This window comes from Bos grunniens, chromosome 13 (assembly GCF_055505025.1).
Source record: "Bos grunniens cultivar Pamir isolate PY7600 chromosome 13, Bosgru_T2T1.0, whole genome shotgun sequence".
NCBI classification, from domain to species: domain Eukaryota; kingdom Metazoa; phylum Chordata; class Mammalia; order Artiodactyla; family Bovidae; genus Bos; species Bos grunniens.
The window spans coordinates 71739073-71763387 of record NC_141177.1 but is presented as its reverse complement, the minus strand read 5'-3'; the positions used below and the strand labels follow the sequence as shown (position 1 = coordinate 71763387).

Below are 24315 nucleotides of genomic sequence, written 5' to 3'. Positions count from 1 at the left end.
GAATTGTGGAACCAGTGAATATGTATCATCTCCTCTCTGTTTGTATACTATGAAGATTCAGCCCCAACTAGTTGCTCTAATGGTAGCCTTCCCCCAGTACCTTTAAAAAAAAGTCCTTATTTTTAATCATGGGCATCATGATTCTCCGGAGACTGTAGTCCTTTCCCTTGAGGACTCAAGGCTCTTGTTACTCCTTCAAAATCAGGAGGCGCTGAGGGATACAGAAAATACACAGGCCCAAGCAGAGACCCCCTCTCCAAACAGGCCCACTCTTGCAAGACCACTCCCATGGCTCTGATAAAGCTACTCTAAAATGCTGGTGCAGGGGAGAGACTTGTAACCCACCTGTCCTTTGCGTCTTTTCCTTTTCCTAAGGGCACAGTTTAGAAGTGATAGCCCTAATGCAGTTTATGTTCTCCGTATCAAAGGCTATGCTTTGGAAATTTGGTCAGTTTGAGAAGTGGCGGTATGTTTTCACTGGCTGGCCCTATGGTATCAGTATTTACAAGTTGAAAGTTTAGATTAAAAGCAGTATTTCCACCTTCCCTGGGGATAAACAACTGTAACACTGGGTCTTATTTCCATGGTTACAGTGGTCCAAGGCCCCCAGGAGATGCTTTCCAATTGGCATACCTACTGTTCTATCTGCCTGTATTTTCTCTGCCTCCTTGCTCCTGAAATTAGTTGGCTTTGTGATCCTCAGCTAAAGGAGATAAGCTTCCTGAACTTACTAAGAAAGTCAACCATGACAGAAAACCATACTAATGAGAAAGACATCCTTGAAAAATTAAGTTTGATCTTTTTGGACAATAAAAAAAGCACAATAAATAAAAATGAATTACTTATAAGAAAAACTGTGCTGCTTCAGATAGAGACTGGGACACTGAGAACATTTTTTCCCTGTTCTTTCCAAATATCAGTCACAAAACTAAGTGCTATTTTGTTGGTCACTGTCCCTCCATATTTTTAGGATACAACTAATACATTTGCAGTAGATATCTCAGGATGAATTTTGTATGAATACGATGGATCTATACAAGTAATCTTAGAAATCTTTTAATATCAGACTTTATTTTTCCAACACAACTGAAAGTTTTATTAAATAAAATTTTATTGTCTACTGTTTACACTCATGTTGCTGCTGTAAAGTACAACAACATACACAAATTCCTAGCATGAATTACTCGTCGTTCACCCCCCACTGAACTACAGACATTGCTTGAGAATTTGATGTTTGCTTTAGAAATTTAAGAAAAAAAAAATTGGGGCATATTATCTTGAAGAGTATTCTCAAGTGACCTGTTGGAATTCAAAGGCATAGCCAATCCTGCAGAACAGCACTGGCTGTGTTGTCCCTAGGAAGAAAGGGGAGTGGAAAACAAGCAGAGGAACTGAACGTGGTTTCTGGTGACAGATGGACTGAAAGCTTGATTCTGCCCACCTGGACGGAGTGGCTGCTTTGCGGAGGAATAAATAAAATGGGGGAGGGTGGGAACGTGGATACTATGAGTTAAAAAAGTATAAAAAGTAATTATATCTAAAATATAGATTAGATATAAATGCTCCAGAACTCGTTAAATAAGCTCAAAAATACTGGAAAGTGGCAATTTGAACTACATTTATTTTTAAACAAGTGGGGGGAAACTGAGTATTTTGAATGTCATGTGCAAAACTGATCCACGTCACCATCTCACCGTCATGACTGAACATGGCAAGGCGGGTACACTGGTTTCCAGCATCACAGGCAACACTGCATGTATGTATTTTAATGAGTAATGTAAACTTCAGTGTTAAGGCAGCTGGTACTAACGCTGCACACAGGCTTAGCTCCGTGCCCACCTCAGGAATGGGATGGTCAGCACTTGAAAACAAACTGAGAGAGAAGGAAAGGGGAGCCAGCATTATCTGACAAAAACAATGCATCCAAATATTTTTCCTTTCACACACACAAAAAGAAATATTGGAACACTTAGAAAAACAAAGCACCCATCCCACCAACTTCAGCCTGTTCCTTAACAAATATTTCAAAATACTGATAAATAATAGTGACTGCAAGCAGAATTCCAGTGCCAGAGCCGATGGCCCCGAGGAAGTCGGCCAACACTGACAGGGCGCCGATGCATAAGCCCCCAAATGCAGCTGCTGTGGGGATGTACCTGGAAGACAAAAACCCCGAGTCAGGCGGAGCAGCGGAAGGGTGAGCAACTAAAGGGAGCTGTCCGCAGTACTGACGGCTCGTCTGGGGCCACCCAGTTAACATGCTGATGAAAACTGATGAAGGGCATGATCGGGCTCCCTTATTTCAAGAAACCAGTTAACAGCCAAGAAAGGCAATACATGATTTTCATGCCAGAAGAGGAGAATCCTCAACTGTCACTTCAGTATTGGAATATTTAATATTGTTTGTAAGTGAGTAACCTTTTACCTCCCTCTTTTAGATAAACAGTGAATTTCAAAATGTTTTCCTAAGTAGCAAATTTATGTGATAAGATTTGGATGATCTTAATTCAACCCTGGCAACATGTTGGAATCACCTGGAGAACTGTTAAAAATAATGGGACTGTGGGACTTCCCCAGAGGTCCAACAATTAGACTTCTGTCTTCCAATGCAGGGACATGGGTTCCATCCCTGGTGGGGATATTAAGGTCCCACAAGCCTCAGAGTGCAGCCAGAAATTTAAAAAGCAATCAATTGTATTTAAGATACTCCAGACAGGGAAAAAAAAAAAAAAAGGACAGGGGATGGGGAAGATGGTAGAGGAAACAAGAACCGGAGAATGGTAACAACTAAAGCTGGGTGCAGCTGGGACCCAGAGGTTCACTTCACCATTCTCTATAATCCAGTCCATGCTCTAAATAAATAAAATACCAATGCCTTTTCAACAACCGCTTCTGGAACATGTGGCTATCTACATGGAAAAGAAGGAATCTGGACCCCTTTCTCACACCAAACACAAAAATTGGCTCAGAGTGGTCACAGATATCAACATAAGAGGATAAAGTTTTGTGACCTTGGTTTCTTAGCTAAAACACCAATAGCAGCACAAAGCAGAAATAGAAAAACTGAACTTGATCAAAATTAAAAACTTGTGCATCAGAGGATGCCATCAAGAAAGTGGGAAGACGACCCATAGAATGGGACAAAATATTTGCAAATCATATACCTGACAAGACACATCCAAAATAAATTTTTTTAATCTTACAAACCCAGAAACAAAAGATAACCCAATTACAATTTTTAAATATGCAAAAAGATGGAAGAGACATTTCTCCAAAGAACATACTCAAATGGCTAATTAACACATGAAAAGATGCTGAATATCATTACTCATCAGGGAGAAGCAAATCAAAACCAAATGAAAAAGGAACACACCTATGAGATAATACTCATACCCACTAGGTGGCTAACATCAAAACAAGAACTAGTGCTGGTGAGGACATGCTTGGAGGTGGCGGGGGGCGGGATGCAGAATGGGGCAGCCGCTCTGAAAGAGTCTGGCAGTATCTCAACATGTTCAACACACTGTTGCTACATGACCCAACAATTCCACTCAGCAAAATGAAAACATACATCCACACAAAACCTGTACAAATATGTTCACAACAGCATTATTCATGACAGCCAAAAAGTGGAAACAATCTGGATAAACTGAACACAGTTATAGCTATACAAGGGAATATTATTCACAAAGGATGAACCCTGAAAATATTACACTAAGTGAAAGAAGATATTCACAAAGGATTACATATAACTTCATTTATATGAAATGTGCAGAACAGGCAAATCTATAGAAAATAAAAAGCCTGAGGCTGGGAGTTGGGAGGGCTGGGCAGAAATAGGGAATAACTAAATGGGTACAAGGTTTCTTTCTGGGTGATGGAAATGTTTCTAAAATTGTAATCATTACACACTCAAAGTATACTAAAAACAACCCACTAAACCATATACTTCAAATGACTACATTACAGGATATTGGAATTATATCTCAAACAAGTTATCAAAAAATAAAAAACTGTTGCCTGGAACCCACTGCAGACAAAGTAAATCACAACTTGTACAGGTGGGATAGCAATAATCTTTAACAGCTCCCAGGTGATTTTTAGTGCAGCCAATCAACAACGGGAACCTCTGACCTACAGCATTTAACAAAGGGTGAGTAGTGAAAGGAACACAATTTCAATTAAAACAATAATTCAGGTGTCTATTTTGATGTGGAAAATAATTCAATTTTGCATTAAATTTTTATTCTTTTGTGGTAAGCAGAGGAAAAATGCTTCAAATATGAACTTAAAAATTGTAATATCTGGCAGCAAATGAAAGCTAGATCAAAAAGCCAAGTACATGTGTACTGTATGTAATACCCTCTCCCCTGCTCCCCTCCTCCTATCAAACACTGGTTTGAACACAGGTTCCTTACCTATTAAGCTCATGAACCATGGAGGTATCTCTGTGGCCCCTCATTACCATTTGTTGTTCTTTAAGCTGTTTAGCTACCTGCGAAGAGAAAAACAATTTTTAAAATCAAACTCTATTTTACTACCAGGTTCTATGAGACGTGATTTCCATATATAACAAGTAAAGTATAAGAAGGCTGAAGTAGGCACTGTCGTAACACCATTCCCTGGCTACGGTGCTGCACAAGCACGTTATGTGTACCTTAAGCTGAGGTTTCCCAACCTATTTTTTGTCACCTCCATAAAGGGAACTAAGGAATAAGACTTTGTTGGGCTTTGGAAGTTCACAAACCATTGTAAAAATCTAAGAATTTTTCACTTTCCAGGAACTAGTTTTTTTTTTTGTTTTTTTTTTTTTCAGGAACTAGTTTTTAACTCCTTAGGGGTGACATTACCTCATGAAGAATGTATGAATTAAGAGTTTAAATTACAAAAGTAAGTGTATCAACTATCATTTGATACCTAAAAATTATGAATTTTTTCATTTTCAAATAAACCAAATACTTACATCTTTTGCTGAGGAACCAGACACCTCTATCCACGTCTTAGAAAAGAATGCACATGATCCCAACATGAAGATGATATAAACCACCACGTGGACAGGATCCTCAAATATGGCGCCCATGGACTCAGGAGGAGAAAGGTAGTAACAAAGGCCCCCCACTGGGTAAGAGCGAGCGGGTCCTCCCCCACTGACATCCTACAGAGCAAGAATAAAAAGCATCAACGGTCACATTTCTGTGACTTTTCAAACTCCTCAGAAAGTATGACAATGTCTTAAGCTCAAAGCACCTACAATTTATGATTCTATGTAACTTAAGGATTTACTTTTGTATCTAAAATACCTTCACTCTTACAAAATTCAGTTCAGTTTGGTCGCTCAGTCGTGTCCGACTCTTTGCGACCCCATGAATCACAGCACACCAGGCCTCCCTGTCCATCACCAACTCCCGGAGTTCACCCAGACTCACGTCCATCGAGTCAGTGATGCCATCCAGCCATCTCATTCTCTGTCGTCCCCTTCTCCTCCTGCCCCTAATCCCTCCCACATCTGGGTCTTTGCCAATGAGTCAACTCTTCGCATGAGGTGACCAAAGTACTGGAGTTTCAGCTTTAGCATCATTCCTTCCAAAGAAATCCCAGGGCTGATCTCCTTCAGAATGGACTGGTTGGATCTCCTTGCAGTCCAAGGGACTCTCAAGAGTCTTCTCCAACACCACAGTTCAAAAGCATCAATTCTTCGGCACTCAGCCTTCTTCACGGTCCAACTCTGACATCCATACGTGACCACAGGAAAAACCACAGCCTTGACTAGACAAACCTTTGTTGGCAAAGTAATGTCTCTGCTTTTCAATATGCTATCGAGGTTGGTCATAACTTTCCTTCCAAGGAGTAAACGTCTTTTAATTTCGTGGCTACAGTCACCATCTGCAGTGATTTTGGAGCCCAAAAAAATAAAGTCTGTTTCCACTGTTTCCCCATCTTTTTGCCGTGAAGTGATGGGACCAGATGCCATGATCTTCGTTTTCTGAATGTTGAGCTTTAAGCCAACTTTTTCACTCTCCACTTTCACTTTCATCAAGAGGCTTTTTAGTTCCTCTTCACTTTCTGCCATAAGGGTGGTATCATCTGCATATGTGAGGTTATTGATATTTCTCCCAGCAATCTTGATTCCAGCTTGTGCTTCTTCCAGCCCAGCGTTTCCCATGATGTACTCTGCATATAAGTTAAATAAGCAGGGTGACAATATACAGCCTTGACGTACTCCTTTTCCTATTTGGAACCAGTCTGTTGTTCCAAGTCCAGTTCTAACTGTTGCTTCCTGACCTGCATACAGATTTCTCAAGAGGCAGATCAGGTGGTCTGGTATTCCCATCTCTTTCAGAATTTTCCACAGTTTATTGTGATCCACACAGTCAAAGGCTTTGGCATAGTGTCTATTACATAAAAAACATTGCGAATATACTAACAAAAGAGCAATTTTTTAAAAAACATTGTAATACAACTATAAGAAGACTTCTTTCTCTTCCTGAAGACAGGAATATGGTTACATTTACATCAATCTCTGATAACATTTAGAATATGAAATTTTCTGAATTATGTAAGAGTACACACACATTTCTTCACTTCACTATGAAGAATGGAATCAAATGAAATATTAACACAAGACTAAAACATTGCTGCCTAAACTCTGATATTTATTATAAAGAAGTCTTTTAATAAATATCTGTAATTGAATTTTGTTATCCACACATTTATGAATTCTTACAGTCAAAGAAATGGGATTAACATATATTTGTTTATATTAAATTAAAGTTCTGGGCATACAGGGTGGGCAAGCAATTTTTGGATGCAATGATTAATATGTCTTGTTCCTGAAATTACAATTTCCAAATGACTCCTTTACTGTGCCCCTAGAATCACTAATTCCAAATCAAATGGCCTGTATAGACAAATTAAACTTCCCAATCATCTCTTTAAAGAAAATCTCACTGAGATCACAACACAATCTATACAACTGAGTAGTTGTATAGATTTATTACTGTGAAATTATCACAGTAGTAACTACTGCCAAAGTTTATCCTAGGTGGCGCTAGTGGTAAAGAACCCTCCTGCAATGCAGGAGACATAATGAGACATGCGTTCAGTCCCTGGTCGGGAAGATCTGGAGAAGGGCCTGGCAACCCACTCCAGGATTCTTGCCTGAAGAATCCCATGGACAGAGGAGCAGGCAGGCTACAGTCCATAGGTCGCAGAGTCAGACATGACTGAAGTTACTTAGTACGCACATCAACTCTTAAGGGGAGGGACAGCCCTTTCACCCACCACAGATAATCCAATTTCTGTAAAATGAGTGAAAAAGGAGTCTAGTTGACCCTTGAACAGTTGCAGGGGTTGTGGCACTGAACCTCCACGCAGGCAAAATCCATGTATAAGTTATGGTTACTCTTCTGTGTACATGGCTCCTCTGCATCGCAGGATTCGGCCTGCTGCAGGCGGTGCAGTACTGAAGCATTTATTACTGAAAAAAATCTGAGTCTAAGTGGACACTTGAAGCCCAAACTGTTTAAGGGTCAACTGTATTATGGGTAAAGGCAATCCTATTTCTTTCAACTGGCAGTCAAGTTACAGTCTCATCCTATTAAATTTTATATTTTAAAAAATGGCTTTCAGCAAAAGCAGAAAGTTATGTCACTACAACTTATAATGCAAAAGTAGCACATTAAGACAAATGCACAGAATAAGCACCATACTTCAGGAATGACTAAAAAAAAGTAATTCTTCAGGGGAATACAAATTCTAGAATTACATACTCTGAAAACAATAAAGGATCTTACTCTTCTCTAATTCTATAGTTTTAAGAGGGAAAAATACTCCTTGGTCAGTTGAAAATTTTAACTAGTCAAAATTCAATCTGCAATAACTCACATCTTGATCACGATGTGGCTGGAGTGCTTCAGAAGGAGCTATGATGAAGAGGAAGGCAGAATTTACTGGATTCCATTTCTAGCAACTCTGTTCTTTCTTCACTAGTAATTACATACCTTTCTCCAGCTAATCACAGACTAGTTTACTGCCATTCGGACTATGAAAAACCGCAGGGGAGGCAGGAAAGGACGATTTTAGATTCCCATATAATCAGCAAATTGTTTCTTTGAAAAAAACATTATTTGAGACAAGAGTGGAGTAAGATTACAAAACAGGGAGTCATTTTCATAAGAGCAACTGTAATCTTAACCTAAAAGGTCACTTAAATGAGATGTGAAAATGCTTCTTAGATGTAAAATAATACAAAGTACTTGGCCAGTCTTAGTTTCACAATGCTTACAAGCTTACAAGTTCCAAATAAATGATAAACTGTGCTATAGATAAGTGAACCTGAAAATGTTACAGCAAGTGCTTCAATTATGGCTCACCTCTTCCAGGTAAAAATATACGCACGAAATGCAAATTACAATAAATCTGAATACTTAAGAATAAATAATGAAATACTCACGGCCCACTGTCCTAGTAAATTTACTAGGAAGTTGCCGCTGAATCGAACCGAGAGCATCTGGGAAATCACGTACAGGTTGGACACCAGGGCGGACTGCAGGATGATAGGGATGTTGGACGTGTAGAAGAGCTTGATGGGGTAGCTGCTGTACTGCCCGCGGTACCGGGCTGACTTGATGGGCAGGTCCACACGGAATCCCTGAAAAAGGAAGCTCAGGAGTGAGTCAGGGACTGCACACAGCACAAATCTGGACAGTCACAGAAGGAAATCTGCAAAGACAGTGCTAGCAAACTCCCTTCCACACAGACACACAGAAATAGAAATCCTTCTCTACTTCATAACCATGGATACTTTGCAGCTCAGCGTCTACTGAACAATGGAACTTTTGCCTAACTAGATTCTGAAATGCTGACTTGTTAGCTACTAATATTCAAATGGCATACTCCTCCTTTAAGAGCAGAATAAAAATCCACACCCCACTTACTTCAACAAAGATGGTATACGTACCTGAAAATATATAACAACAGCGAACACGAAAACTGTGGCAATGAGGTTCATGAGATTGGGCAAATTCTGACGATAGAAAGCCTCCCTCAGGGCTCGGACTTTGTCTGTCCTGGTGGCCAGTAAATGAAAGAGAGCTATGACTGCGCCCTCAAACTCCGTACCTGATGAATCAAGATAGAAATCAGCTGCAGCCTCATCACCCAAAGTTGTCCCAAAGTCAACAAGCAACCCTAAAGCTCCAGTACAGGGCAGAAAACAGCAGTCAAAATAATTCAACTAAGTTTTCTTTATGATACAGCCATGTGTGGAGCTTCTAAAAAATACTGACATCCCTGAGGCAAATGTACCTTTTGTTAGTGTAAATTTGAAGTTTTCTCAAGAGACTATTCTTGATGAAAACAGTCAAAGAAGAATAAACCAAAGCAAATATTTAGTTCATAATGGTTGGCCTCGCCTTTACTTTGGGGGAGGGGGATGGAGATGGGGAAAAGCAGCAGCGAAGCAGCAAACAGATGTCAGAACGAAAAGATCAACATTCCCCTACCAGGCTGGCCTTCAAGCTCACTTTACCAAGTACATTAATAAGCCATCACTACTATTGCTTGTCTTAAGGCTGGGGTCAGGTCAGACGTCAATCATTACAAATCTTGGATGGCATTTCAGAGAAGTGGAGGTGGGTAAGGTGAAAGTCAAGTGTTTCAAAATGTAGGAGCTATTACAAAGCCAAGGAGAAGAGCAGCAAAAGCACTCGTGCTCTCTGATGCCACAATAAATGACACTTCTTTCTCCATCTGAAAAGTCTTAATCCACTACCTTTGCATCTGCTGCAAGTGCTGAAATCAGTCAAAATTAATGACTTCTGGAGCAATGGCTTAGACAATTAGATTTTTTAAGTGTTTGCAATCACTGAATTTTTAAATGAGCAGAGGCTAAAATTTCGATATTCCTTCTGGAGTAATACTTCATACTCCACCAATCTCCGCTTATTCGCTTTGGAACAACTGCCATCCACTGCTGCCCGGGACAGCAAAGCAGGGCGTCTGAGGTCCACCTGCTCCCCCACCTCGTGCTCCTCTCGCACACATCCAGCCAAACCCATGCAGTTGTGTCCCTGTGCATTGTACCTCGGCCAGTGTTAATGGTAGTGGGACTAAAGGCCTTCCAGACAATGGTTTCACAGATGTTGGTGGCAATAAAGAGGGAAATCCCAGACCCCAAGCCGTAACCCTTCTGTAGCAGCTCATCTAACAGCAGCACAATCAAACCAGCAACAAACAACTGTGGGGAAAGAAATGCAAGTAAGCAGAAGCAAGAATAAATTCAGAAAGGGGCAGTGAACACCACAGACTACTTTCAAAGTACAGGCATTTTCAACATTAAAACCTAGCTATTGCAGTATCACTATTATGATTCTCTGCATCTTTCAACCCTCACTGGAAGCCAGTTCTGCAAATCAGAGGATTGGAAATGTTGTCACATTTTAAAGCTGACATTTTGACTTTTAAAGTATATTTATATTTCTCTACAATGTTTAAATAAAGCCTACTGAGAAGTACCCTAAAACAAAAATGTTTACAGTTGTAGTATTTATGACAGCAAGAAACTGAGAGCATTCCAAATAGCTTCAAGGAAGAGAAAAACCAAATGAAACATGTTACGATAACAAGATGCAATATTACAGGCCATTAAAGGAAGAGCATGTGAACTATGCTGATATACTTTTTAAGTATTATATATTTTATATGTGTATTATACATAATATAAAATATACACAGAAGGAGTTGAAAAGTAGACCATGAATATGTCCACAGATTATAACAATGTAACAATGCATACATACAATGACAAAATGTAAACCTGAGACAATTAAGGGTTCACCAGGTTCTTAAGCTTATAATTTTTTTAAAAAATGAAAGCATACTAACTTTAACTTATGTGAAATTGAAAATTCTTAATTTTCCTCTTGGAGAAGACATTTCAGTAAAAGTATGTACCAATCAGAAATAATCCATAGCTTTGCAAGTGACCTCTGTGGTCAAACGACTCCCTCCCAGTACACCGCTGGAAGTATGCTTACCTTACATTTTCTGTTTTCTCTTTTTCTGAGTTGTCATTTCAATGGCTGTACAGAGCCTAATTTGTCTACTTATAGTCTTTCAGTTTGAATTTCAATGGACTGTAAAAAAGGTAAAATTCTCAAAACTTCTAAGAGAGCTCACAAATTCTTTACTGTTTGAAAACCAAGTTTACCAGTCTGACCAGATTAAAGACAAGCTAGCACTTAACTACTGAGATGCTATTTTGACCATGATTATGTAACAGGTACATACTCCTCATCAGAAATACAGAAGCCCACACCGCATGGAGCATGACAGTGGTCCACAAACCACTGGCCAACCAGAAAGTGCTATCATGGATTTCTGATTAAATGACCTGCCTAAGGTCACACAAGCAGCTCTGAAATAGCAGCAATTCTTCAAAACCCTGTTCACATCCACGCCCATCAGACAGGAGGGTGATCTGTGTATACCCAGTAAAAACAAACTCATGCCTCTCTAACTGGACAAAGGAATTACAGGAAAATAAATGAGAAATGGTTTCTGTAACTGAAAGATTAAGATAAATGATGATTAAAAATAAAAAAAGCATGCATGCCTATGAGAAGGGAATGAGAAATCAGGAATTGAAAGCATCTCATTGATTAGAACAGTGATAAAAACCTGAATACTAACTGCATGCTTTTCTAGAGTGTTCAGTACATATGAACCTCTAAAGTATGTATAAAAATAACACTAACATCTCAGCCTTGCTCATGCGTGCATGTGTGCACACACACACACAACTCAGTTTGGACCAAATAATACTTACCTCTACCCTGTCCCATGCACACTGATACTGTCTATTCTTTTTGAAAACTGTAATCAAGACCCCCTATTTAGATCCCAAAACTCAATAGTGGAAAAACACTGACCATGTGAACGAAACAAGAATAATTAAGGTGAGAAATACCTTACATAACAGCATGCAAACAGTTTTCAAAATCTCTAGGTGAAAACACACTGATCCAATCATATCTCTTCAGTGAATCCACACATTTTCAATGTTAGCAATGCCTTAAAAAGAGGCAATGGGTCACTACCCATATGTATCATCAAACACGAAAAATTTCTCTATACATTAACACTAGAAGAATTAACCACAGGACAAATATTTGTGCACCTGAATTTATGTAAACAACTTAGTATATACCCACTTTATTTGCTTTGTTCGAGAAATTTAACTCCTCCTTGATTTCTGGTACTGAAAAATTAAAATAGCTTAACTCCATTTTCTCTATCAATTCAAATTCATAACTGACTATTCAAGAAGTCAATACTTTACCCTAGAAGTGGTCAGCTGAAATTCCTAAGAATATAAATATGCCCTTACTAAAACACTAGAAAAGTTTTACTGATGTATAATGTTCTAAGAGCTAGATAGATGCCAATTCCGAGTGTCTTTTAAAGAGCAGGGTTATTCTAACTATGATCATAAAGCGAATGCTATCATAGAAACAAAATAAGGCAAGAACTGGTGTATCAGCATCCTTACACTGAAGTACTGAAAGATACTAAAACCAGTTTCCAGAGGACCTTCTCTCCCCATCTACTGTAACACTTCTTCCTCTAATTCCCAGGGGTTTTAAGTTTGCCACTCAAGGTGTTTTTTAAATGAAGAAATAATGACAAAGCTATCCTTTAAAGAAATGTACCTTGTTCCAAATGGGAACTCACTAGGGGCTCAGAAAACTACCTTACAGTCCATTAAAAATGCCTCCCCTGAAAAAGACAAAATATTTCCACTTCATTTAGAAAAGCCCTATGATATGTGTTAATGAATAACATATAAATACCGCAACAATCCCTTTCTGCTTGGTCTAATTCATACTCACTATCCAATCTTCTTACTATGATTTGCTTCCCATGTAAGGTTTCCTATTAAAAAAGATGGTTAACCATGCCAATTGAAAATGGTAACATTTCTCAATACATATATATATATGTATACACACACTAGTAAAAGAGTGTTTTAAACTATTTTTCTGATCTTAATCTTTTGACCACTAAAAAAATGTTTTCCTAAATTAATCCTAATTTCACAGAGTGAACAAGAGGCATTTCCTAGATAACTAGGACCCTAGATGTTCAGTGTTTAACTAACACAAGCTTCTTTTCAAAATATAGTAAATACTGTTAGATAACTTAAATACAATGCATTCCTGGGTTAACTTCTCCAAAGGATTTTTAAGGACTGCATTAGAAAAATGGAGTCCTCAAATATCCTTCAAACTTTACACATTTTAAGATTCTTAGTGGAGGAAAAATGATGCTGCCCTTTAAAAATTCTATTCCAACATATCCATTTAAAAAACCCACAGGATATATACATGTGTGCTTATATGGTATTTCACTGATTACAAGATACTATTATTTGTAACATTATTATGTGTGCCACTAAGAAAGGAAAAAATACTACAGTTAAACTATGACAATAACCTGTTATAAAGAGTTTTTATTGTCTGCTTATAAAAAAGTTTAGACTTAGATGTTTATCATCTAGCTTGCTCTTTCTGTGCCTGTTTATATATAGTAACTGTTCAATAACAAATCACAGTAGACTGTTGCAAGACATTTTAAAAAGCAATTAAACCCAACAGCATGTTGTATCAACAATGTACGTAACCCAGTGATGTAAGGATGATACAAACAGCTGTGACCAAGCTGACATACACATGCGGGCAGTGACCACCATCACAATGACTGCCTGGCTGACAGCACGGGTAACAGACCATCAGGTCTAAGAAAACATCCTGATTTCAGAGACATCAAAATGTGCATCTTAGAATCAGTGAAATACAGCTGATAGAGCCGTAATTCTTTTATTACATGTCTACACTTTATTACAATAAATTTTAATTTTTTACATCAATACAACTTATATGTTACTTCAATAATCAAAATATAATTAAGTAAAATAATTCAAAAGTAAGAAAATGACTATATTAGTCATCTAAAGAATTGTTACCAAAAAAAAACTTTTTTTGTTATCTCTGTATGAAAAACTGGATTTCTTACCTGAATGATGATAAGAAGACAGATTCCAGCACCCATTTCAGCAGGATCCCCATACATGCCCGTCATGACATACACAATGGCTTGCCCAATGGTAATGATCATACCAAATACTGACGAAAACGGGGGAAAGGAGGACATACTTACAACCAAAGGTAAAGAAAGACTAGAAAAACACCTTTACCACAAAATTCTCAAATTTGGGAAAGACTCTTTAGTTGTACTGATACTCACATTTCTGGGCTCCATTGAACAAGGCTCTGTCTTTGGGTGTATCTCCAACTTCAATGATTTTGGCTCCAGCTAACAACTGCATGATCAAACCAGATGTTACAATTGGGGAGATACCCAATTCCATTAAAGTTCCTGTAAAGGAAGGGGAAAGAAGTAAATAATCTTTACTATACCCAACGGATACAACCAAGCAACTTAGCACGCATAGCACATACCCAATAGAGATTAGTGAGAATTTGTGTTAATGAGATTGTTAATGATTTATTAACACAATCTCACAACACATTGACTCAAAATTACTATAAATACCACAAAAATGTAAATTTCTGTAAATTCTAAACTTAAATTGTGAAACCATTTGAAAGAAATAGTCCAAGATTTATGTCCAAAATCACTGTTCTTAAAATTTACACTAAACATTTTAATGCAGAATTTTAAAATTATATACTGTCCAAAAATTAAATACCAAGCTAGTAAGAAATGATACTGAAGAATAGTTGTGTCTCTCTCAATTCAAAATCTAAAATTATATAAAAAGTCATCAAAATCAATGTTGTAGAATATTTAATGGCATAAAAATGTTAATGACATACTGGATAGGAAAAAGTACTCAAAAATAGTATGTAGAGTTTGATTGACTATTTAAATGGAAAATCATCTCCTGTTATTTTAGTTTGGCTATCATGATGCTTGTACTATTAATGAACTTATCTACAAAACAGAGTCACAGACATAGAGAACAGACCTGTGGTTGCCAAGGGGGAGAGGGGTGGGAGGGATCGACTGGGAGGTTGGATTAGCAGATAAAATCTACTATATAGAAAAGATAAAACGCCAAGGTCCTTCTGTGCTCCAGTCCTCCTGTATAGCACAAGGAACTATACTCAGTGTCCTATTATAAACCATCATGGAAAGAAATATATAAAAAAAAGTATGTAAATGTATAAGTGAATCACTTTGTTGTACAGCAGAAATTAACACATTGTAAATCAACTATTTTTGAATAAAATAAATTTTTTAAAAAGATGTTTTTATTGTTATTTTTACTCAGTGGGTTTATGGATAATTTTTTTCTTTTTTTTTTTTTTTTTGCCTCTATTTTCTAAAATTTTTCATTGTAGAAAATAAGCATTACACTTTTAGCAAAAAAAAAAAAAAAGAAAGAAAGAAAACCAAATACACCAAGCATGTAAGATAATATGCAAAACTAACAATTCCATATAGCCAAGACCACGTTTCCATTGGTCGTTCTGTCACATCACAACCTTAATTCCTGACTTTTATAAATGCTGAAAAGGTGCCTTTAATATGAGAAAGATTTCATCTTAAATGGACTTCATGTGTTTTTCAAATACTTCTTTAATGGTAAAGAGATAAAAACATGTCATTGTTAAAACTAGTAGGCAGGTGGGTAGATGTCTTTTTACATCAAATCACCAAAATTTAAACTGCAAATAAATCTAGTCCAAAAATTAGTCCAATCAAACTTAATGAACATTTCATTTAGGAAATATGGCACTTCAACTCAGTAGGGAAAAGAAGAATAAATGGACCTTGGCAAATGACTAGACATGTATAGAAAATTAAGCCTAGATTCCCTATCTCATGACTTCCAACAAAATAAAGGCCAGATATTTAGAAATTTTAACCATAAAAGATAAAAAGCACAAGTACTTGGAGTGAATATGTTCATAGTCTTGGAAGAGAAAAAGCCTTTCAAAACATGACAAAATACCTAAAAACCACAAGGAAAAAGATGGACGATATGATTAGATACAACTGTGAAACCTCCATGTGGCCAAAGACAGGATAATAGTTAAAAGAAAAATATTCAGACGCAAGTAACAAAGAGCTCAAATCTTTAAGAGGCAAAGAACTCTCACAAATGGATTTTAAAATGAACAAATAACAAGAGCGAAATAAGTCAACCAGAGAAACAAATACCATATGGTATCACTTACATGTGCAATTTAAAAAATGCAACAAACTAGTGAATATAATAACAAAATAAGCAGTCTCACTGCAAAATCACTGCAGATGGTGACTGCAGTCATGAAATTAAAAGACACTTGCTCCTTGGAAGAAAAGTTATGACCAACCTAGACAGCATATTAAAAAGCAGAGACATTACTTTGCCAACAAAGGTCCATCTGGTCAAAGCTATGGTTTTTTCAGTAGTCATGGATGGATGTGAGAGTTGGACTATAAAGAAAGCTGAGCGCAGAAGAATTGATGCTTTTGAACTGTGGTGTTGGAGAAGACTCTTGAGAGTCTCCTGGACTGCAGGGAGATCCAACCAGTCCTTCCTAAAGGAAATCAGTCCTGAATATTCATTGGAACGACATATGCTGAAACTGAAACTCCAATACTTTGGCCACCTGATGGGAAGAACTGACTCATTTAAAAAGACCTGATGCTGGAAAGATTGAAGGCAGGAGGAGAAGGGGACGACAGAGGATGAGATGGTTGGATGGCATCATCGACTCAATGGACATGAGTTTTAGTAAACTCCGGGAGTTGGTTATGGACAGGGAGGCCTGGCGTGCTGCAGTCCATGGGGGTGCAAAGAGTCGGGCACAACTGAGCGACTGAACTGAACTGAAGCAGTCTCACAGATACGGAGAACAAACTAGAGGGTAGGGCTGGGGGGTGGGAGCACAATATAGGGGTTGAGGAGTGGGAGGTTAAAAACTACAGGGTGTAAGACAGGCTCAAGGATGTATTGTACAACACAGAGAATATAGCTATCCCTTCCAAAAAAAAAAAAGAAAAAGAAAAAAGAGATAAATGGCACAGCCACTCCCAGTAATGTTCTTTTCTCAGGAAAATACCAACATAGGAGGAAATCCCAGCACCCAAATCTATACTAAGTAACCCTGAAACTCTAAACAAGGCTGGCTGGGTCAGATGTAAATTGTGGTAACCTGGAATTATGAACTGAGAACTGAAGAACCCAGGAGCTGCTGAAGCTAAATCAAAGACAAGGTTCCCAGCTAGCCCCTGATGCTGAGGTCTGAAGACTGTCTGATTCTCTCCCCCCAAGGCTAAGCTATTCTACCTCCTCTTTGGATTTCAAAAATAACTAGTATCCTTCCAATAAATTTCAGTTTTATGTTTAAACCACTCAGTCATTTCCTATGATTTATAACAAGTCCACTCACAGAAGAAATACAAATATTCAATAAAAATATAAGACGATGCACTAGTATGGAGGCAAAAGAAAAGCAGCACACACCTCTGTTGGATGCAAGAATAACTCTCATCCAGTAGAAAGGATCTGCAGAATCTGATGACATGATTCCAAACAGTGGTATCTATAAGATTACATAAAATAGTTCATGAAAAATGTATTATACAAACTAAGTTTGAACTTAATAATGCATTCACTCAATATGTGCAATACTTAAAAAAACACTACTTCTCAAGTTCTCTAACCAAACAAGAATACTTTAAATGTATAGTTTTTTTAGGGAAAATACAAACAATGGAAATCAGTACTTTTCACCAGTAAATTTTACTGGTGAAATACTCCTTATCAGTATGGAGATGTGCTGCACACAATCTGAATATATGCAACATTACTGAACTGCACACTTAAAATGGTTAAGATGTGGAGAAGGAAATGGCAACCCACTCCAGTACTCTTGCCTGGAAAATTCCATGGACGGAGGAGCCTGGTAGTCTACAATCCATGGGGTCGGACACAACTGAGCAACTAGACTTTCAAACTTTTCAAACTCTCAGGTACTGATTAAATGCTTTACATAAAAAGCAAAATAAAATAAAATGGTTAAGATGATAAATTTCATGTTTTTTGCAATTAAAGAAAATGTTCTTTATCCTTAAAGTTTAGGATATAACTACCAAGTCACAGAATAATTTTGCAAAGCTATGGGTACAAATGACAGCCAAAGCCATGCTCCAAATGTAAGACTGAAGACAGTATACACAGTAGAATGCAGCCATTAAAAATTATACTATGAAAAAAAATCTTTTTAATTATACTATGAAGCTTATATTAGTATCAGGATGTGTTTATGTTGTGGTAATAAGTAGAAAAGAGTGGTTCTCAACCTGGGGCAACTTAGTCCCCCAGGGGATATCTGGGAATTGTCTAGGAAGACAATTTTGGTTGTCCCAACTTGAAGGGGTGCTAATGGCATCTGCTGGGTAGAGGACCCTCACAAGACGACACTAACAAAAGTCTAATGAGAGAGACGAGCCCATTTACGGCATTTCTCTCAGCTGATCTCACCTCCCTCCATTCTCTCAAGCTAAAAAATACTATGGAGAACGACAGACCCCAAACCCTTAAACTGTATCTGGGAAGGGAAAATAAACCTGTTGGAGATTCAGTGGAAAGAGAACCAAGAAATCATCGGTCCTGGGCAGAATCCCCAAGCATGAGAAAGACAGAAAGGTACAGCTTGGCAACTCTGTAAATCCATTACAAAAAAATAATAATAATAAATAACATAAAATACGTAAATTAAGGGCAAGAAAAGTCATGAGAAATGTGACTCTTCAAGTAATATAACTCAAGTTATGTTTCTTCTTCTTGAGTTTTCTTGGGTTCTAGCTGTAAAGGTGAAAATATTTACTATCTGGCCTTTTACAGAAAAAATGTTTGCAGACCCTTGGGTTAGACGATTCAATAAGTTCAAACCAATAAAAATCATAATCCCAGTAGGCTTTCTTAAAGAAACTGACAAGCTGATTTTAAAATTCAAATGAGTGACTGAAAACTGACAAAATCATTCTGAGAAGAAAGAGCAAAGTTGGATGACTTTTACAACCTAATTATAGGATTCAGTCTAAAGCTACAGTAATCAAAATAGTTATGGTTTACCATAATGATGGAATATGATCAATGGAACAGAACTGAGAGTACAAAAACAGATCCATGCTTAAATGGCTAACTGATTTTCAACAACGATGCCAAGGTTAATTCAATGGAGAAAGGATAGCCTTTTCAACTGGCCTGTCCATATAGAAAGAAATGAGCCCTAACCTTACCACATGCCATACATAAAAATTAACTTGGAACAGACCATAGACCAAAACATAAAAGCTAAAACTATTTAGATGAATACAGGAGAAAATCTTCACAATACATGTATCTGATGAAGGACTTATATCCAGAAAATATTTTAAAAGGCATACAATTCACTAATGGGACAATAATGCAATTTTTTTTAACAGGAAAAAGATCTGGGGAGAAAACACTTTACAAAAGATGAACAAATACTCAATTAGTATATGAGAAAGCTGCTCAATATCATTTGTAAAGGAAGTAAAAGTTAAAATCTTACCGTGGAGAAAAGGGAACCTTCCTATACTTTGATGTAAAATGAAAACAGGAGGTTCTTCAAAAAACTGAAAATAGAGCTAACATATAATCCAGCAATCTTACTTCTGGGTATATATCCAGAAAAGGTAAAAATTCTAATTCAAAAAGATACATTCACCCCAGTGTTCATAGTGGCACAATTTACAATAGTCAAGACATGGGAGCAACCCAAAATGTTTAAGGGCTGGTCAGTAGAAGCAAATACAATGGTTTGGCTTTGGAGGATTTATAATTAAAACATGCTATTTACAACATGATTAAAAGCAAACAAAAAGGAAAAATATCTGCACGATAACTGTCAAAGGTTTAACACTTTTATATATAAAAACTTGTCATAAACCAAGTTTTAAAATCTTAAGAAGAAAATGAATAAAGATCATTAACTGAAATCTAAGGGAAAAAGAGAAAATATGTTCAAACCCACTAGGAAACCAAAAGAAATACACAGTAGAAGAATCATTTCACTATCAACTCAGATTGAAATGATGATTCTCCTATGTACAATAGATGAAACGAAGAAGCAATCTAAATGTCCATCAACAGAGGAATGAATAAAAGATGTGGGTTGTATGTATAATGATGATGCTCCTATGTACAATAGTTAAGACACAGAAGCAATCTAAATGTCCATCAACAGAGGAATGAATTAAAGAAGATACGGGCTGTATACACAGAGAGAGAGAGAGAGAGAGAGAGAATGGAATACTACTCAGCTGTTAAAAAGAATGTAGCAACATGGATGGACCTACAGATGATCATACTAAGTGAAGTAAGTCAGACAGGGAAGATAAATACCATACGATATCACTTATATGTGGAATCTAAAATATAACACAAATAAATGTATTTATAAAACAGAAACAAACTCATAGACATAGAGAACAGACTTATGGTTATCAAGGGCTAGGGGAGAGGGATGAAATGTAAGTTTTGGATTAGCAGAGGCAAACTAGTATACACAGGGTGGATAAACAAATACTGTATTGCACAGGGAATTATAGTCCATTCAATATCCTATATTCAGTATCTGCTATACATCAGAAACACTGTAAATCAACTATACTTCAATAAATAATTTTCTAAAAAGATAATGCTCAAAATAATTCAGTGTATTTACTATTTGAACTAAAATTAGCTTCTCAAATTATAACCAACCAAGACCTGAGAATAACAGTACAGACATTTATTCAGTGTTTGGTTACATACCTGACAACATACTAAGAAAATGAAGAGAGTTATAGCAGTCCATAGTACCTTCTCTCTAAACTGGATCTGTGCAACAAAATACAAAACTACCAATCAAAACCAAGAAACAGCAAATATAAAAAAAAGGCAAAAACGCATATTAAGGCTTAACCAGCATTCTCCATCATGACATGCTCTTATTATTTACTCTTAAAATACTCTCACCCTAGTGAGTAGCAGCTAAAGCAAACAGCTAAACTTCTCAAGCATCTTTCTTTACTTGGATCTGAGACCTAAGTACTATAGTTTAAATACAGGCAGGCCTTAATACACTGCACCATGTTAGCTGAAACTGAAAAGGATAAAAAGACACACATCCAATATTCACACATTTCAGTTAACACCATACTACACAAAGCCATCACTTATTGTAATAAGTGATATCATATGGTATTTGTCTTCCTGTCTGTAATATTATTTGGTGAGTATTTCATAGACTATGAAAAGCTATAGTTTCTTAGCATACCTTACATGTAATGGGAACAACTGTTTTATAACCTCAAATAAACTTAAAAAAAGAAATATATTTCTGAATATTATAAAACAGTTTAACAAAAAGTTTTACTTATCTCTTTCTGGTCCCTATTCTGGTTAGTTCCATGAGAAATTGAAAGTACAGTAAAAGAGGAACATCTGGGATTAACAATATTTCTAGAATCGAAATGCCTTACTTCCAAAAGTCCACAATGATGGATGGAAGAACAAATGGATGCAGTCTCCATCTTTTGAATGCATGTTTGTGATTTTTTTTCTCTGCACTGAATGAATCAAGAAATGAGAGGTATTCACCTGCCCAGCTGCGATCCATTTATGTGAAACGGTTGGTATGTTGGTATGCGTGAAAACTGACCCATGAGACTGGGTCATTTCTAGTGTGGTGGATCATAATAGGCAGGAGAACACTGTATCTTATCTAACACACAGGCCAAAGAAACATAAGGCTTGGAAATGCTACAATTTAGAGAACAGTTGCTGTGGAAACCATGAGATAAACTATCTAGATTTAAAAGGTCTACACTAGTTTTCTTCACTTTTATGCCTCTTGTGAAGAGAAGGAACAGGCATTTTTCCAGTTACAACCAGAAAAAGGTTGAGGAAAATAAATCAATGTAGCTAGTTTAACAGAGTAAGTCACTTGGCTACCCCCTATATTACAAAAATATTGTACTTACTTTCCTTTCAGGTTTCTGAATTTCCGGTAGAACTGCACAGAAAGGTTTGATAACTTCTAAAAATTTGACTGTTTAAAAAAAAAAAAAGAATAAATGCCCCTATTACAAAGTTTTAAAAAAGATTTTTATTTTTGCAGAATCAAAATGTTCTTTTAATGGCAATCCATCCCATTCCCACCCCCAAAATGAATTAATCATAATGCTCTCCGTTTCAAAGTAATTTGCTTCCTCATGCTTGAATCCCACCCCTTTACATATACAGAAAAGGAGTAATTCAGTCAGCATCTCTACATCAAAAGGAGCAAAAGCAGTCAACCAACAAGAACATGCATCATGGAAGGAAACGGGCCATAAGAGGACGCAAGTACAAGAAATGAGCTGAAACTGCAGGACTGACAATCTGGGACTGAAAGATGCTGAAATGCATAAGTGAGAAATATCACACCCCAGCGGTGAAAGTGCCAAGTCCTAACCAGACCACCAGGGAATTGCCTAGACAGGTTTTTAAAAGTACTGTATACAATCTCTACTTCATTTCATTAAGTCACTATTCATTGCTTGGATGCTCTCCCATATAAGAAAACCTCAAAGTACTTGTGTATGTTCAATCCTCAGCCCAGAGAATGATGACTACATTTCAATAGAAAGTACTGTTTTCCCAGACAACTCATAATGTATAAAAGTAAGATAGACCAAACTTCAGGATAGGCACTCTTCTGGCATGGCTATAATTTGAGAAGTCAAGTCCTGCCAAAGAACTGGAGGATGAAGGTGATAATCATTCAGCCTCTGCTAGTGTCTGTAATGTGCAGAAAAACAAAAATCCACAACTAGGTTATTAGTTAAGATCATTCTTCCCTTACACATACAGGATTCTACGTACTAACATCATGAAATTGTTTTAAAACTGACATGAGCAATTACACTTCAGCCAGTTAGCCAAAAGTTGACTAAAACATCTTTTTTGTTGTTGCTCTTGTTGTTGTTGAATTTATGTTACTGAAGTATAGTTGATTTGACTATACGATCTTTTTATACAATCTCTCAAAGTGATGGCGGCCACTGATGTTTGACAGAGGAATTCATAAATTCTCATAAGCAGGTTATTTGTTACCCGAGTACCATTTAAGACGACTAGGAAAGCAAATCTGAATATTATCAAAGTGTTCATCTCTACTACAAAACAAATGTCAATCACATCAGGAAACTTCCTAGAATACCCTTAACCCTTTTCCTTCCCACTTCAACCTAAGCTACCCTCCCAGATTTCTTGGTTTATGGTCATCTGTGTTGGAATATTCATGTTCAAGCAATGCTTTTTTGTCTGCCACCTCACTCTTCCTATGTTGTAGAATTTAACGCTTCATACTGCAAATTCAAGACCAAGGGTCTCCTATTCCTTCTAAGCTTTCCGCAAATGTCCACTAGTTAGCAGGCCAGTGGGTGCACGGCTTGGGTTTGCGGTAATCCGTTCATCTAACAATCACCCCAACGGCTAGGTAAGTATATTTGTGAAGATACGTGGTGTTGAGGGTTTGGGGAAGGGCCCTCGAAAGATTCCCATTATATAAGGCCTTGTCCCTAAGGCGTATACGACCTGACACACGTTGAGTTTTCAGTAAACGCTACAGAATGACTGGAATGAAAAATTGAACGAAAACGCTAGGCCACCAATCGCCTCCTTTCCTCCCCTAAAATACACGCCGTGCATCACTTTTTAAAAAATGAAACAAGGCAGGGAGCTTCATTCATCACAACTAATATTCCAAGGGTGATTTGGGAATAAAAATATGAGTTTCCTAAGCTCTTGAAAAATTAAAAGTGGTCCAGGTGTCTCTTGGTTCCTTAACTCCCCGCCCCCAAAACCAATGGCCTCCCCGCGCCGTCCTCCGCTCCACGCCACCCACTGAGATGCGCAGACCCAGGCCTCCCGGTCCTAGCCCCGCAGCCGGCCCGGGCTAAGCCTCGCACAGCTGGAGGAGCCTCGGCTGAGGCCCCCGGCCCGCGCCCTCCGCAGACGCCCGCGCCTCCCCGGCCCACAGGCTAGGCGACCCCGGGCCTGAGCCGGCCCCCCGCTTGCGGCCCGTCGGGGCCCGCGCCCTCGGGAAGGGCCTACCACCGCTACTCACTGCCCATGGCGGCGGCTGGGGCGGCCCGGCGGGGCCCAGCGGCCTCGGCGCGGCCTTCGCTCGGGTCCCAGGCTCGAGCCTCGGCGCCCGCTCGCGACACGCTCCGGCCAGCCCC

General features: G+C 37.9%; 1 protein-coding gene across 6 annotated transcripts; it reads right to left on the bottom strand.

The window, feature by feature from the left end:
* Positions 1-1093: 1093 nt before the first annotated feature.
* On the bottom strand, positions 1094-24315 carry SEC61A2 (SEC61 translocon subunit alpha 2). Of its 6 annotated transcripts, none has more exons than XM_086334932.1 (12): positions 24188-24315; positions 22072-22139; positions 20861-20926; positions 17540-17618; positions 14305-14436; positions 14074-14183; positions 10084-10237; positions 8960-9120; positions 8453-8650; positions 4964-5155; positions 4419-4495; positions 1094-2156 (listed from the first exon to the last, which is right to left on the bottom strand). In XM_086334932.1, the coding sequence occupies exons 4-12, from the start codon at positions 17598-17600 to the stop codon at positions 1970-1972; spliced, it is 1272 nt and encodes a 423-aa protein (XP_086191058.1). In that variant the 5' UTR covers positions 17601-17618; positions 20861-20926; positions 22072-22139; positions 24188-24315; the 3' UTR covers positions 1094-1969. The 6 variants fall into 6 exon arrangements, with proteins under 6 accessions (XP_086191058.1, XP_086191057.1, XP_086191060.1 ...); XM_086334931.1 differs by having other exon boundaries at positions 24201-24315; XM_086334934.1 differs by lacking the exon at positions 17540-17618.